The following is a 15,351-nucleotide window of genomic DNA, read 5'->3' as shown; positions in this document are numbered from 1 at the left end:
TTAAATTGACACTCCACTCAAAAACATGATATTTCTATTTGAACTTACTAGCTTTTTAAAGAGCTTTTAACTACATCCCACCATTCTACTCAAAGTGACTTTGGTCATGGGACAACAAACTTCATCTGCTGAAGACCACGATATGTGGCCCTTGAATAAGCTAGTAAGTGGACTTCAACTCGTTGACTTTAAAAAAAAAAAAAAACACATCAAATACTCAGTGTGTGTAGGCTTGAAAGATGATCTTTCAGTGTTGCTGCTTTCAGTCATTTATAATGGATTCTAACAGTGATAAGTTCTCACAGCAGTTTAAAAAAAAGCAAACCAAAAAAAGTATCCCCATGCTTTAGACCGAATGGGCATTAGGTCGGGCTGCAGAGAAGTGGATGATATTGCAAGAGTGGATCTAGAACTTTCTATGGGCATTGTGAAAACATAATAATACAATCAATTATAACTGCTGTTCTGCATGGTGGCTGAAAATAACTCATAAATTACTGATTAAATCTACAGGTGTATCACTTCAAGCCTTAATGCACATATCAGACGTATTTCATTGTTGTGCCAAAAAATAACCAAAAAATGAACTCCTACTGTTATCATGCCAAATATTTATGTCAGTTTCATGTCAGTCAAAATTCCTGTGCAGGTTTTCATTCATAAATTCAGTTTTAGAGTGGATTTTCCCTGTCAGGTAAAAAAAAAACATCATCTTTCTGTAATGTAACATTATTTTCCAAGTTCTGCAGCACTGTAGACATTTCATTATTAATGACAGCTGTGTGTGACTCAACCCTGCTATTTTTTCACACATCATTAAGTTTATTATCAAGAGCTCTAGCATTAACTGATATTAAACAGCAAAAAAGAAAATCTCAGGATAAGTGCACATTTGAAACAATAGTACAAATCTTTTCTCAGACAAATAATGACATCATTATATACAGTATGCCACCCTCCCTTCTTTTTCCCATCATGTTTTTTTTTTTTTTTTGTGTGTTGTTTTCACAATACAAAGCAACTCCATACTGTTGATGCTCTAATGACAATATAGAGGTGACTTTTACTTGAGCCGTTTGTCGATGCACTGCAGAGAATGCTTACTGAGTAAAAATGCAACATGGCTGCAGTTTGAACACCAAGTGAAAGCAAAAGTCCTAAAAGATTAGTGATAGAGAAACTGACACCAATAATACTTTTGAAAAAGGAAAATTAACTTCTAAAAAAAAGCCTGTTTCATGATTCATCAGTTTCTGGAGACATTTTCCTAAAAGGTAAAAGTTTCTCATGTCATTGACTCTAAGCTGGTGGTTGTCAGAAGACATTACTCATCACTCCATGACTCCAGCCAGTCTTAGGTCAAGGAAAAATGAGACAAAGTAACACTGATTAAAAAACTAAACTTATGTCTTTTTAACGTGTCCAAAGCTACTGAATGTCTCCAAAATCCATAATAAAAGATGTGCATGCATTGCAAGACTAGGAAGGTTCACTGATCTCTGGTAAAGAAAAGACCTGGCTCAACCTCTGAAATCTTTTCAGTTCCTTTCATTACTTTCCAGGAAGGAAAGAGAGATAGGGAATAAAGTTACACTGGGTCACACTATTTTGCATCCCAAGATTAAATTTTTAAAAAAGGGGTCTGCATGGGGAATGGCTGTCTTTGACTTTGAAACAGGGCCAAAGGTGCCGAAGAGCCACTCAAGTTTATGAGCTGCACCTAGGTCTACAAAAGTAACTGAATCCATTTCACAGATCAATTGAACCAGGTCATAAGCTACAGGCTTATGTTTGTCGACTGTACAAGGATACAACACGTTCAGTGTTTAAAAGGGACCAGGTGGTAAAAGAAGGCAGTTTCCTGGTGAGCCAAAATCACCTTTACAATGAACACCTGTCCAATGAGTTTAGAGGAAGCTCAGAAATGCTCAGCTTTGCCAGTGACAACCCAGAGTTAATTATGTTGCTTCAGGAAAAAAAAAAGCCATCTTTACCCATCTGGTCTGTTTCAATGTCTCCTCATCATCCCTGATTTACATGTCTAGGTTGTGATACTAGCCACAATTAAAGGCACATGTCACACAAAATATGGTAAAGTTTCTCTGAGCATTCACAGCTTTGTAGCATGAAAGACAAGAGTTTGGGTTTTTTTACACAATAAAACTGTAATGTGTACATTACAATTAAATCTGATGATGAAGGCTGTTCATTGAAAGTTCACTTTTTTTTTTTTTTGGCCAAGATTTAGATCAGAGGTTTGCTACCACAATCTGTCTGTAAAGAATCAAACTAGATCCAGAGGCGGTTAGCTTAGCTTAGCATAAAGACTAGAGGCAGGGGGAAACTGCTAGCCTAGAAGTTACTGCCACTACCAAGAAATAATCCCAGCCCAAAAACTGCAAATTTTTGTTTTAATATTTTGGCTTTCACATAAATTTCAGAAACTAGATATAACATGTTAATTAGTGAGCTTTAAAGGTGCTGGCTGGATTTTGTTAGCTTTGGACAAAGGTAGGCTAGGTTTTTCCCCGTTCCTGGCCTTAAGCTAAGTCAAGCAAATCGCCTGCTTGGTTCTAGCATCACATTTAGCGTACACCCAAGAGAGTGGTTTCAATCTTGACATCTAACTCTCAGCAAGAAGGCGAGGAAGCATAGTTTCCTAAATGTCACACTCTTTTAAGGGCACCAGAAAGAGGGAGGCTAAATTTGTTGGCTAATTTTACAAGATTATTCCTGAATGATTCCAAGGCTACAGGAACAACTGAATGAACAGATTTAAGTACTTGATACCACAACATTAGCACATAGTAACACAAACTGAAAATCACTGCTAGTCCCAGTACACAGCTGGATACTGAACTTGTTACAGTTACGAATTACAGTAATTTGATGCAATACAGTATTTTTAACATCGACAAGCCCATGAATGCACAGAGAAACTTTTTTTTTTTTTTGCTTTGCTTTTTGTTTTACAGAGACTTTCGCACATTTCAGCATTTTTTTCAAAAAATATCCAAACAAATGCTATTATGAATCTCATTTTCAATCATAAATCCACAAATACTTTCTACACTAGTTAGAAGTTACTGCAGTCAGTTTAAATTTCGGATACAGTTTGGGTCAAGTGAGGGCGTAAATGATAAGTAAAGGCCATCATGCCACAAATCGTACTTATTTTGATGATAATGATGCCACTAAGGAATCTTTCCATGCAGAATATTTATGAACTCTCTGTGGTGTCAACCAAACAGCAGGTTGGAACACTTCAAGATGACAGCTTGAAACCAAAACCTTGTTTGTTCTGTTCTGATGTTGGTTTGTTGATGACACAACTATCTAGTCCTCTTGTTGTTTACATCTATGTCAGTAAGTCACAGAGCTCTCACATGAGGCAGACATGTTCAGGACAAGACTGGAGGACTGGACCTTGTCTGGGACAAATATACTTTACCAGAATCTGTCCGTCATCTTAGACCATTTGGTCTCCCCAAAAGAATTCAGAAGAAGAAATGCATAGGATCACAGAATAAATCATCCATGTAAGGAACACTCATGTACTCTATGTCCTAAACATAACAGAAGGAAACAGTAGGGATGTTACACTGGGTTTGAACAAACAGTAGAAAAAGCTTTGATCTATTCAGAGTGGTGAGAATGGGCCAAATTCACAGAAATAGAGGAGCATAAATTCAAGGCACAAAGATTTAAAGACAGACTCATTATGTCCTACAGGAACTCTTTGCTCTCCACGCAGAGGGGATTTAAGAAGACTTACAGATGAAAACCTTACTTCATTAAACATGACCTTATATTTTCGCTCAGAGTGGTTTCACTAAACTTTACTGTGACTTTAACTTAATCTCAGGTGACAGGTCCCATATTTTAAAGGCAGGAAGTAGAGAAATGCACAATTCAGCTGAATAGTTGTGAAAATCACTAAAAAAAAACCTGATTATTGTTGTTTCATATAAGCACATAAGGATTACAGCAGTGTATGGAATTTGTTGTACCTTTAAGAAAATTTGTTGGGATTCAGATTAGAATTCAGACTCTCTCTTCCACCCTACCATTTATGAAATGCAGCAAACAGAAAATAACAAAATGAAATCAAAGTAAGAGGGGTGAGCCCAGAATAAGTTGGAAAACCAAGAATAAAACTTAAACCAAATTTTTATTTTGTCAATGTATAACTCTACAGTTGAAAAACTAACTGCAAAACAAAAAGTACAAAGGTTTTCATAAATTAAAGAAAAGCTCATGAGATCAGGAGACAGGAGTTCTACATTAATGATGTTGCTGCCTTAATCCTGCAAGTTACTGTCAAGACTGCTTTGCTATATGTGAAGTAAGTGGAACTACTGGGTCTATGTTGCAGCCTAAGCCCTCACTGTCAAACATGCCACTGCTGAGGTTAAAAAGGCTCTAACCCTATCCCTGATCAGTCTGGAACAAGATGCTGATTCCTGTTGACAGCAGAGATCCACTGCTGCTGAGACCACTGCAGACGAGCAGCCATGAAGCCTGATGAGAGCGTCAGGACACTTTTATTTGTGACTGTACTGAACTCTCTGGTCATGAGTCATTGTTTATTCTCTAACTGTATAACATCGTGAATATACTGGTTTTACCTGCATTTCTGGCCAAAGTATGTTAGATTTAGAATTTCTAATTCTTTTACTACTGCAGCATTTTTATGAAGGAGATAGTGATTCACTTTTGGCCTAGTCCCATGACCAGCTCAACCAACAGGTGAATAATTAATTTCTAATAGGACAGCAGTTCATCACAAGGAGTTGGTATAGTTCTCCCTTTACCTCAGTAAAATCTTTTTATCAGTTTATTTTCATCAAAGTGCCTTAGATTTATGTTTCTCCATTGCTATACCTTGTAATTTTCTGAATTCATGCTTAGTCTGACAGCTGAAGAGAATGAAGGAATTTTACATTATGTAAACAACAGGAAACAAAACACAGACTTAAATGATGAGACTGGTAAATCATTCACTGCTGGTTGAATCCTAAGTGCCCAGCTATGCATGTTTCCCATGTGGAGAGGTTAATTGGGTGACACCAAAATGCGTCCGCCACTTTTCAAAAAGCAGTTTAGAAAGATGCTAAATGATTTTCTCAATCAGTGTAGTTAAATTATAAATGTGTGACTCCAAAGTGTTTGCTTCTGGAGCTTTAAATGACCAAAAATAACTTCTCAACCTGTGGGAAAAAGTGATGCCTCCTAAAATAGTGTGCTGTTAAATCATCTCTATAATTCCCCTTTTTCAGTAAGATGAACTTAAGATGTTAAGGGAAGGAACACACATTTTATTCTGCTTTCTGAAGTGGCTGCCATTCCTTGTTTCCTGTTTCGCCTCATTTCTTTTTTCTCTTGTGAGCAAGTCCAAACAGGGCAGTGGCAAAGAATTAAATCATCCAATTTAGTTGATTTAAAAAATGAACTGAAAAAACAAATATTTGTTGTTGATGAGAAGGGAGTATGTTTGGAGTTAAAGCCTCTGTGAGAGATGAACTTTAGTCAAATCCCTCCTCTTCTTTTCCTTTGTCCAAAAAAGTATGGTGTCTTTTATTTGTCACTCCAGAAAGGAACGCAAGATTATCATACCAGTCAAGAAGAGACCAGACCAATACACTCAAAGACCAGACCTCAACAGAGCAGACCAGCAGATGCCAGATGGCCTCTGGTCTACGACTTCACTACGGTAAACTTCCATGCTGATGAAATATGTGTATTTGTGTGTTTGACAGAGACAGAGAAAGAAAAAGCGAGAGAGACTGAGACTCTACAATGGTTTATGACCAGTTGCCTGTGTGTGTGTTTGTTTCTGAGTGTGTGTGTGTCTAAGTGAGAAGGTCCTCCAGTGGTGTATCTACGACACTCCGTTCACCAGCGGAGGAGCGTCCTGTTTGTCCTTCTTCATTCCTCGGTCTCTGATGGGTCTCTGATGATGATGGCGGGATGGGCCCTCGCCGCTCGCACCGACGCCACCCTGGGAGGGGGAAGGCCCCCCTCCTCCTCGCCCCCCTGATGAGTGTTGCACACTTCGCTCATTGTTACCGTCCACACGGATCTGTGGGAAAAGAGGAAACAAGTACAGTCAGGTCCCACAGTGCACAGGTTCAAATAGAAGGGAAAGATGTACTATCTGATTTATGGGCTACTGACTAAGCCCCGCCCCCTTAGTCAACCTCACTCGGGTATTTAGACCTGCCCATGATGAGGAAATACTACACAGTGTGTCACAGTCACTATAGCCCCATGCACACTCCAACATGTGGAAGAAGATATCTGTGGAGTGGAATGTGAGTGAATCTGTGTGTGTTACCTGTAGGGTGTCTTCCTGCCCTCTTGTCTTGGGGTCTCTGACATGACGAGGTCTTGGCTCGCTCCACTGCATGTCTTCACCTAAACCAAGACAGAAAAATCCTGAGTCTCCCTACACGTCTAAAGTGAGCAGCTCGATGGCATGGTTAAATTTATGAGCTTCATAATTAGATTTATGTCGGGGGAAATTCTCTTTTCAATACAAATGTGGATCTCCTTGAAAAGCAAACACTCATAATGAGAATTTATTAGTGTACGGAGTCTGCAGAGATCTCATTATTTGATTCACGTCTATTCTTCAGGCTATAATTTGATGAAATGCATCTCAAACTTATTTATTTCCATTCGCAACACTAATTCATTTCTCTTTCTTTTTCTACCACTTCAATACAGATCATTGTCATTCATTATCTTCAAAATGAGCTTTATCACCAGTCAAATGGTGGAACAACAATAGAAAAACAGTTGTATAACTGATTAAGACCAAGTATATCTGGCTTTTCCATTGGGAATATTTGAGTCATCTCTATAGATTCCCCAAAATACCTGCTGAGGACACTGCTAGAAACAAAGATCAGTGACAGCCAATGATAATTACTGCGCACCTTTATACCCTCCTCCTCTTCCTCTCCCCCCTCGTCCCCTCGGTCCTCCGCCGCCTGCTCTCTTCCTCCCATCTGTCCGTCTGGGCAGGGTTCCGCCTCCTGTCATCAGCTCCTCGGTGGGGGCCAGCGACCAATCACTGAGCTCCTCTCTGTGGTCTGACTCAGTCTCTGAAGCATTGGATGCCTCTGAGTTGGTGCCTGGAGGAGAGAGTGCACAAGTCAAACCTCATTAAAGTGCCTTTGAGAGACAACGTAGAATTAGCCTTTGATTAATTGTTTAGTTTAATAATAATGTCGTCGCCTAGGGAAGAGACTCTCCATTCAGTTCTTAAAACCTTGTACTAGCTGTATGTTTCGCATACTTTCAGATAGTAATAGTGTCAATATCAGAAATCCAAACTCTTACTCTGAAATGTGGACGCTGTGCACAAAAACTTAAGAAATTCCAGTCATCAAATTCAGCTGAAAATAACCTTAATCTATGCCAGAGAATCAGCTCTTTTGCTTAGTCACTGTGCCTTTCACATCCAAAACTATGAGAGCACTTAGAGCTCACTGTGAGAGGCAAACACTTGAAATGAGTATTTTATATTACAGCTTTATGTGATTTAGTGTTTTTTGTGTACAAGGTATTGTGTGCAAGGTATTTAAAAAAAAAAAGATGTTATGATTATTATTGATTTAAACAAGTTTTAATGAATTAAACTGGTGTTTATGAGGATGCAGTAATTTTAATCATACCCGAGGCAAAAGCTGCACCTCCTCCTCTTCGCCCTCGTCCACCTCTTCCTCCCCCTCCTGTGTAGGGCTTCCCTCCTCCACTGCCTCCTCTCCCCATCCCCAGCCCCATGCCATTATCAAACACGTAGGTTTTGTCTTTAGGGTTTCGAGGCCCTGTCCCTCCTCCTCCGCTTCCCCCTCCTATCTGTCTCAACTGCTCATCGATCTGAAGACGCTCCAGACGAAGCTGATCCACCTCCTGTGGAAGTGGACAATTAGTAATTTATGTAATTTATGTAATTCTTAGCATTAAGGTGTTACTTCTTATTGTTTTGGAGCAGGGACTGGTCAAAAATCAAAACATCAGATGCCAGCTGTTGTTTTGAGTGGTAATTACACAAACCTTAAGGTAGTTGAGATGGTAGTCCAGCAGGACTGTAGCATTAGAGATGCTTTCCTTGGTCCCCACAAATACAAATGGCACCATTCCCTGTGAGAGAGGGAAAGAGCATGAAAGAGAGTGATTAGTGTACTAGCATTAGTTCAGTTATATTTATTTTTGGAGTTAAGTCTTACTATTAAAATTAGCTCCTTTTATGATTACTTATAATACAGCAGCATGATGCTCTTAAATAAACTAAACTACATCATACTACTATTCACTTCTCAGTAACATCCACATCCAGGTAAAACACACTTGCAGGTTGTGTTGCGATGAATCACACAGCTTACCTCGTCTGCTGCTGCCGCTGCTGGTGAGGGCTTTTTGTCGTTTTCAGGCTCGATACGAACCCGCACCACACCAGACTTATCCACCACTTCCTGGATCAGTTTGCCGTTCTTGCCAATCACCTTCCCTGTAGGAACAAAAACATCATCAATCACAGTCTGATGGAACACAGTTTAATTATCTGACTAATCCTTAAATAAATTCAAGTTACCGCATGAATAATCTCATTGTCTCAGCTGAGTGATTTTCTCACCTACTAAGTTCCGGGGAACTTTGATGACATCTTCAGAGAACTCTAGGAAACTCCGGGCCATACGGACCGCATCCTGATCCTTAGGCAAACAACCACAAAGCAAACATACTGTACTGAGTCACTCTATTACCTCACTCACGTTTAACAGGGTAAAAGTCACCAGACTCGGGTCCATATCAATAAATCCAGAGACATGACAGGCCATGTGCATAACTAATGCATATCTGTCAGTTCATTTGTGAGTTAGTCGAGCCCTCCTACCTCTCCGTATATGTGAAAGGTACATGTCTCTTCATCCAGGTCTATATTAGTTACTCCAGGGACTTTACGAGCTTGCTGGATGTTGGCCCCGTGAGTCCCGATGGCCAGACCCATTAAATCATCCCGAACTGCAAACTGTTCATGAAATCGTGATGCAAGCTGTCTGGAACTCTGTACACACACAAAAAACATTTATCAGTGCCACAGAGCAAGCAGGAATTATATGACTCTTGATGAAGAAATCTATAATAATTTAACAGCAACATTATCACATTGAATGCACATGAACACACACATATATCAGAACACACAACACATAGATCAGAAGTGTAGCGTAGTTCTCCATAAGCATAATGTTTTTTGTGTGTGTGCTTGTGTAAAAATCCACCTCCAGTTGTCTGCTGGCCTCTTCATTCCTCATCATGAGAGACAGTTTGGTGCGGAGGCTCCTGAAGTGCATGTCACTCATCATAGTGGCCCGCTTCGTTGTTACCTCATTCACTGACTGCAAAAAACAATCAAAGCCCATTTCACACAAAGTAAATGTGGAATATGTTAGTGATGATGGTCATCTACAAAACAATGTAACACTGTGGAAAGTCAAAACACAAGGTGTCACACAGATTTTGATTCGGTGTATAAAATGTAATTCAAGAGATGGACAGAAAATCTCTGTCTTAAGTTCTTGAAGGAAAAATTTGTACTTACCAAGATGACCAGCTGCTTTTTCTCTGAGTCATAGGTGACACTGAACGCTCCCACAGCCTTCTTAAAGTCTTTGTGTGCTGATTCCTTGGAGCACCTGTCCAAACAGAGTTACACTAATTCAAATCATGTTAAGTATAAATATATCAGTAATCATTATTTAAGGACATGTGCGTACATACCTACAATTAATCACAGATTTGTGCTAGCCTCATAATAAAGTATTATTCAGAGCACAATACAAACAAGTGCATATGTAGCCCAGTCATATCCATTTATTTTTAGTTCTTTTTACAACAGGTTTTAGATAATAAAACAGGTGGCCCACACCTTCTTAAACTGCTGCTACATGTTTGAGTGTTGTATTAGTGCCATTTTCACTGTTGCACTACTTGCATTCACACTGTGCCACTTATAAACACCCTGATACTGTGTTGTCCTGACAGATGCAGCTACAGACAGATGGATGTATACTGATCCACACAGGTCTTGAAATGCAAAACTCCGAAAGCTGCTGCTGTTTTACTCTCCACTTACACAGTCAGTATGAGCATTAGATCTTAGTGTGACAGCGATCTTTGTCTGTGCACTTGTCCACTGTTTAATAGTTCCATGATCAAGCATTACTTTAAGACAGATAATTAGAATCAAGGATTTTTACTACTTTAATTACCCAAGTTCCCTTAGTGTGCTCCCTGGATAAGCCCTATTTCTAAATGAAAATCCTATTGGAATTTACCTAACCAAAAAATGATTTATATGCCCTGAGATGTATGTGGTAGACAAAAAAGTCTGCATGCATGCAAATCAATACATCAAACTTACATCTGCCGTAGATCTTCGGGTACATCCAGTCTGATCTTGATGAAGGTGCTTTTTGTGGCTGGTTTATTGGGGTTGACTGGCCGTAACCTCTCCAGTGTCACTATCTCATTTAATGTAGCGTCACATGCAGCGTACTCTATTACATAGAACTAGAGACATAGACAAAGACAGTGTGAGAGTGATCCAGGTATGGACATTATAAAAAGCAAAATGTCTAACAGTGGGTTTGGAAAAATCATCCAAATCCATACATTAAACGGAATTATCAGTTTTAATAACAGAATTAAATTCTTCTGGAAAAAATAGAGGTAAGAGAATGAGACAGAGCGTGTCAGAGGAAGAGGCCTACAGGTATAAAAACGACAGTAGATGAGATGAAGTGTAAAATCAGGCCAGAGACAAAAATGGGGAAGAGAAGTAAAAAAGAACAGCTCTGAGCAGTGAGACATGACAGGTTAGCCTAAATTTAATCTGCCAATCACTTGTTCACCAGCTGAAGCTCAACTAATCATATGCCATCAACATAACATTATCCACCAGAGAAACCCCAGAGTACTGGAGTTTATTATCTACACGGGGCCACTTCAGGGCACTTGAGGAACATTTTATCTTTTCAGTGTGTATTCTAAAATACTTAGGTTTTGTAGGCCACTGAGTGTTGATGAGCCTTAGAAAAGATGTAGGTTGAGCCCTACCTCTCCTTTGACCATGCGAACCTTGGCCAGCCACCATCCACATGGCTCCTTGTCATTAGCCCTGGAATATACCTGGCCACACACACACACACACACACACACACACACACACACACACACACACACACACACACACACACACAATAAATTTCTCAAAACTTTCCAGTCATTACACAAAGCTGAGGTGATTAAAGGAATCTGGCACAGAGGCAAAGGGTAAGGACAAGTCAATAAACAGATTTAATGCAGAGATAGAAGAGATGAAATGTGTTTATTTTTGATTTAATCCATTTAAAAAGGGAACTTTTTAAAGAACTTTTTCAGAATTTCACAGTAGGAAACTGCCATACCCAAATAATTTAAATTCAAGACCATGGATGGATGACCATCTTGGGGTCCTTCCTGCTTTGCACACTAACTAGACCAACTCTAAATCACTCAACCAACTTTGGTGGTAATGTTAATTTTCTGTTGTTAAACAATTCTGAAGGTATTTAATCAGTCCCACCTCGACCTCATCGCTCTCATTTATCTCCTTGCAGAACCCTGTTGGAGGAGGAAATCGCACATCCTGAAATGGGATCTGGCGCTCCGGCTGCCAGCTAGGACAGAGGAACACATAAAAAATAAGTGTGTATTTCTTCATTGGAAAAGGTAACATTTCACAGTATATTATATTTTATTGTGCATTACTCACTTGTTTTCAAATGCCACAGTGACTGATCCTTCGTGAACATCCTTCACAAAAGCCTACAAGAATAACAAGAGGGTAATAACAAAAATAAGAATAACCAGGACTCGACATACTTGTATATCAATAGGAGCTTTACACTGGAATCGAGCAAGTGTTGCAATTCTGAAACCCAAGCCTAAAGATGTTAGCAACCAAACAACCATATTGTTTCCTTTTTTTGAAGCTTTGGGCTCAAGTCAGGTTTGGTTCTGCCTCACTCTGGTTGTACACACACAGTCTGTGTCCATGTGTGTCAAGTACTGCAAGTAGGACATGCAATGCCTTGGAGGAAAAGAGAGAGATAGAGAGCCTTGCCTATGGGTAGCATTAGCCTGGCAAGCTAACAGCCAATAATGGATGAAATGAAGCAAAAACTTTCAAAAGGAGAGCTTCTCAAAATCCCCAAAGACTCAGGGGAATCTTTTTCGCAGAGATAACAGTGCAGTGTGACCACTTTGACACATAATCATGTCTGTATACAGCTTTTTATAGATTTATGACAGTTTGAACCGTCCGTTTTAGGAACAAAGTTTGCAAGCCACATTAACCTGGCCAAAATTTGGTAGAGGGTTCAAAGGGAGAAAAATGTCTATATTATGAGGCAGAGACTGTATCACAAGATATTATAGTGTCATGTGCTAGCAGTTAGCTGCAATGTGTATAATGGTTTTGACACAATCTCTGGTTATAAATGACCACAATGGTGATGTTAATGTCCTCCCTCAAAGACCTGTAGGACTGCCCTCAGCTTAAGAATTTATTAGACAACTAACTGTAAAATGACTGCTTTATCTGATTTACTGTGTGAATTACTTGAAACATCTGTTATATTATTTCTTCAGTATTGATGATATTTAACATTCTCATTAACAAAGACAGCATATTTTCAATATTACTATGATGCCTAAGACATTGTAAGATGTCATTTTTCATTAAGGGCTGATGTCTCTTTCATCACAAAGACCCTCATGATCATCAGACTAAAGCTCTCTGATTAAAAAAAAAACATGTTCATCAACAACAAACAAACAAACATCTAAACAAGCATGTGATCTGCAATAGGCTGCAACCTATTTGGTTGATCAAACCCAATTCATACCAAATTTAGCTCAGTATTAGCATCCTGGACCCAGGCTGACATAAAAGTCCACTTTCACACTGAATGAACTACTTGTACAGCACCAGTGTGGTTCTGTGAGAAACACATCTCTGTCTCCTGCAGCTCTATGTACACACTAGGGATTTTTTGATCTACTGGGTGACTTATACTTGTTAGTAGTCATAGCTAAAATCACTGATTAAATCTCTGCATCTAATGGTACAGTTGTATAGTTCAAGAGTTATTTAGCTATGAATATACACTGTATCATACCTACTGTTTTATAACTAATTTTAAGAACGCTATTGACATCCCCATAAATAAAGTCTCAAACTGACTCAATGCATCTGGAATTTTTAAAAGTAGGTTACTGTACACTAGCCCAGATCCAGATGTCTGTAATCATTGCCCACATCTCAAATACACATGCATTTTTGTGGATACTACTAAACTAATCTACTGCCAACTGTCTAACTGTAACTGTCTTTTATGGTGAAAAACTGAACAATAACACCTGCCATTCAAACTGTGGTCAAACAACACTATTTGCATCCATGAACTGATTTGCTTGGCCGGTGCCACACCAAGCTGAAAGATAAAAGTACATCATCTGATGATGTTGCCACCTCTAACATGTCTTACTGCCAAGGAAAATCCTGAAAGGAGCCTTGTTTAAAAAATCAGGAATAGGCCTTACTGAAGCACTCCATTCTCCATACTTTTAAATCAGTTCACCTGGCAGTGAGTGCAGCATGAGGAGTCTACAGTGTACATGGCAACAGTCAAATACAATGCAGATTTGCAGGAAAGTTTATTGGCTGAGTCAAGATTTATTACAACTCAGAATGCTTTCTGAAGGCTGTACTGCACATTCATTGCATTCATGCCTTACAATATTTTGTCAGCAGCAAAGCTTCTACTTCTAAAAAGATGACAATTGGTGCAATAAATCACAATTCAGTTTCACTTACTCTGCAACCAAATGAGTAGAGATACTGGCTATCAGCTGTAGAATCATAAGTACAGTCAGTGAATGTAAGCTGGTGCTGTTTTAATGCTTAACAACTTTGTACTTTACACTGCTGCATTTACTGAATGGCTGTGGTTGGTCTTGTCATTCATGTTTTTTTATTTCTCATCCATCTCTTCCAAAACTCTTCTTGAAGACAATCCCCAAAATTTGAAATACAAGGTTTTCACCTCACAGTAAAACTCTTTCTTCCACCACTGACAAAAACAAGCCATGGACCAACACCTTCACATCATTATCTGCCCAGGTATCTCTGGGCACGACCAGGAAACCCTGCTTTGACAAAGACACACTCCTACCTGATTCTGCTCAGTCTGTGATACTGATATGATCAAACAGCCAATTCCGGTTCATCCTACTTGTTGACTCTTGTCTTCAGAATAATCCCCCAATATCTCAACAGTCCCATTAGGGCAAAAATGCAGGTAATCAAAAATACAACCCACATTTGCTGCTGTTATCCCGGGGGAAGTTACTTTACGAAACACAAACCATGAGCGAATTTTTGCACTTGTGTATCTGCAACCTACTACCCCCCACACTGCCCATCAATGTGTAGGTAACTGAAAATTTTAATAACGCCAACATTATCAATACTACTACAACTGCATTGGCTTAGCTTCGACATTATCACCAATAACTCAGTAAGTTAGCTAGCAGCGTTGCGGTTACAGCAGCAGCCTAATGCTAGCTTTGTTTACAGATTTTCAGCTTCCACGTCCCGGTGGAGGATGGACGGAACCACTGAGGCCCGCAGATACAAACAAATGTTTCTTAGCTAGACCGCCAAGGCAATTTCACGTTAGTTGGCGTAACGTTTGTGCATGGTCTGGTAAGTGAGATGACAAAAGCTCAACAAAAGTCATTTACTTACCTTGTAAAAGGCCCCACTTGTTCCCCTCACTTCCACGACTAGTTCATCCATGACGCAAGTTACTACAGCTCGCTAGCTAGCTAACCACCGTTAGCGACGTTAGTAGCTAGCTAGCTAGCTGGCTAGCCTGACGCTAGCCAAAGCAGAGTTTGCTATCGTTGGCTTCGCTAGCTAGTCAAAATAGCCTGCCAGCTGGATGCAAGAAGAGGCCACGATAACTGTCTGTGACCGTAATTTTGTGTCCCGTTTTGTACTGTCAATGAATCCTGCTTTTGTTTCGTTCAGATTTGCAATTCCGAATGTATGATAAATCAACAGCGACCCATGTAGCTAGCCAGGTTAGCTTGTAGTAGCTAGTTATGTTAATGTTGTGTGATTAGTGGTGAAGCAGCTACTGCTGGTTGTATCTCTCCATGTGACGTCTCCACTTTCTTCCTCTACTGAAAGCCGAGGCTGCTTACACCCATATACGCCTATTGCTGCTC

The 15,351-nt window shown here is 39.6% G+C and overlaps 1 protein-coding gene across 1 annotated transcript; it reads right to left on the bottom strand.

Moving 5' to 3' along the window:
• Positions 1–799: 799 nt before the first annotated feature.
• On the bottom strand, positions 800–15,311 carry fmr1 (fragile X messenger ribonucleoprotein 1). Its single transcript, XM_018670045.2, has 15 exons — positions 14,867–15,311; positions 11,828–11,880; positions 11,639–11,732; positions 11,131–11,202; positions 10,436–10,584; positions 9,614–9,707; positions 9,294–9,410; positions 8,906–9,076; positions 8,645–8,723; positions 8,394–8,518; positions 8,065–8,151; positions 7,683–7,920; positions 6,942–7,139; positions 6,338–6,417; positions 800–6,082 (listed from the first exon to the last, which is right to left on the bottom strand). Exons 1-15 carry the CDS (start codon positions 14,915–14,917, stop codon positions 5,882–5,884), a joined length of 1,809 nt encoding a protein of 602 aa, XP_018525561.1. The 5' UTR covers positions 14,918–15,311; the 3' UTR covers positions 800–5,881.
• Positions 15,312–15,351: the final 40 nt, after the last annotated feature.

The sequence above is a fragment of the Lates calcarifer genome, linkage group LG8 (assembly GCF_001640805.2).
Source record: "Lates calcarifer isolate ASB-BC8 linkage group LG8, TLL_Latcal_v3, whole genome shotgun sequence".
NCBI classification, from domain to species: Eukaryota; Metazoa; Chordata; class Actinopteri; family Centropomidae; genus Lates; species Lates calcarifer.
Note: the sequence above shows the minus strand (reverse complement) of the source record. Positions and strands in the feature narration are given on the sequence as shown.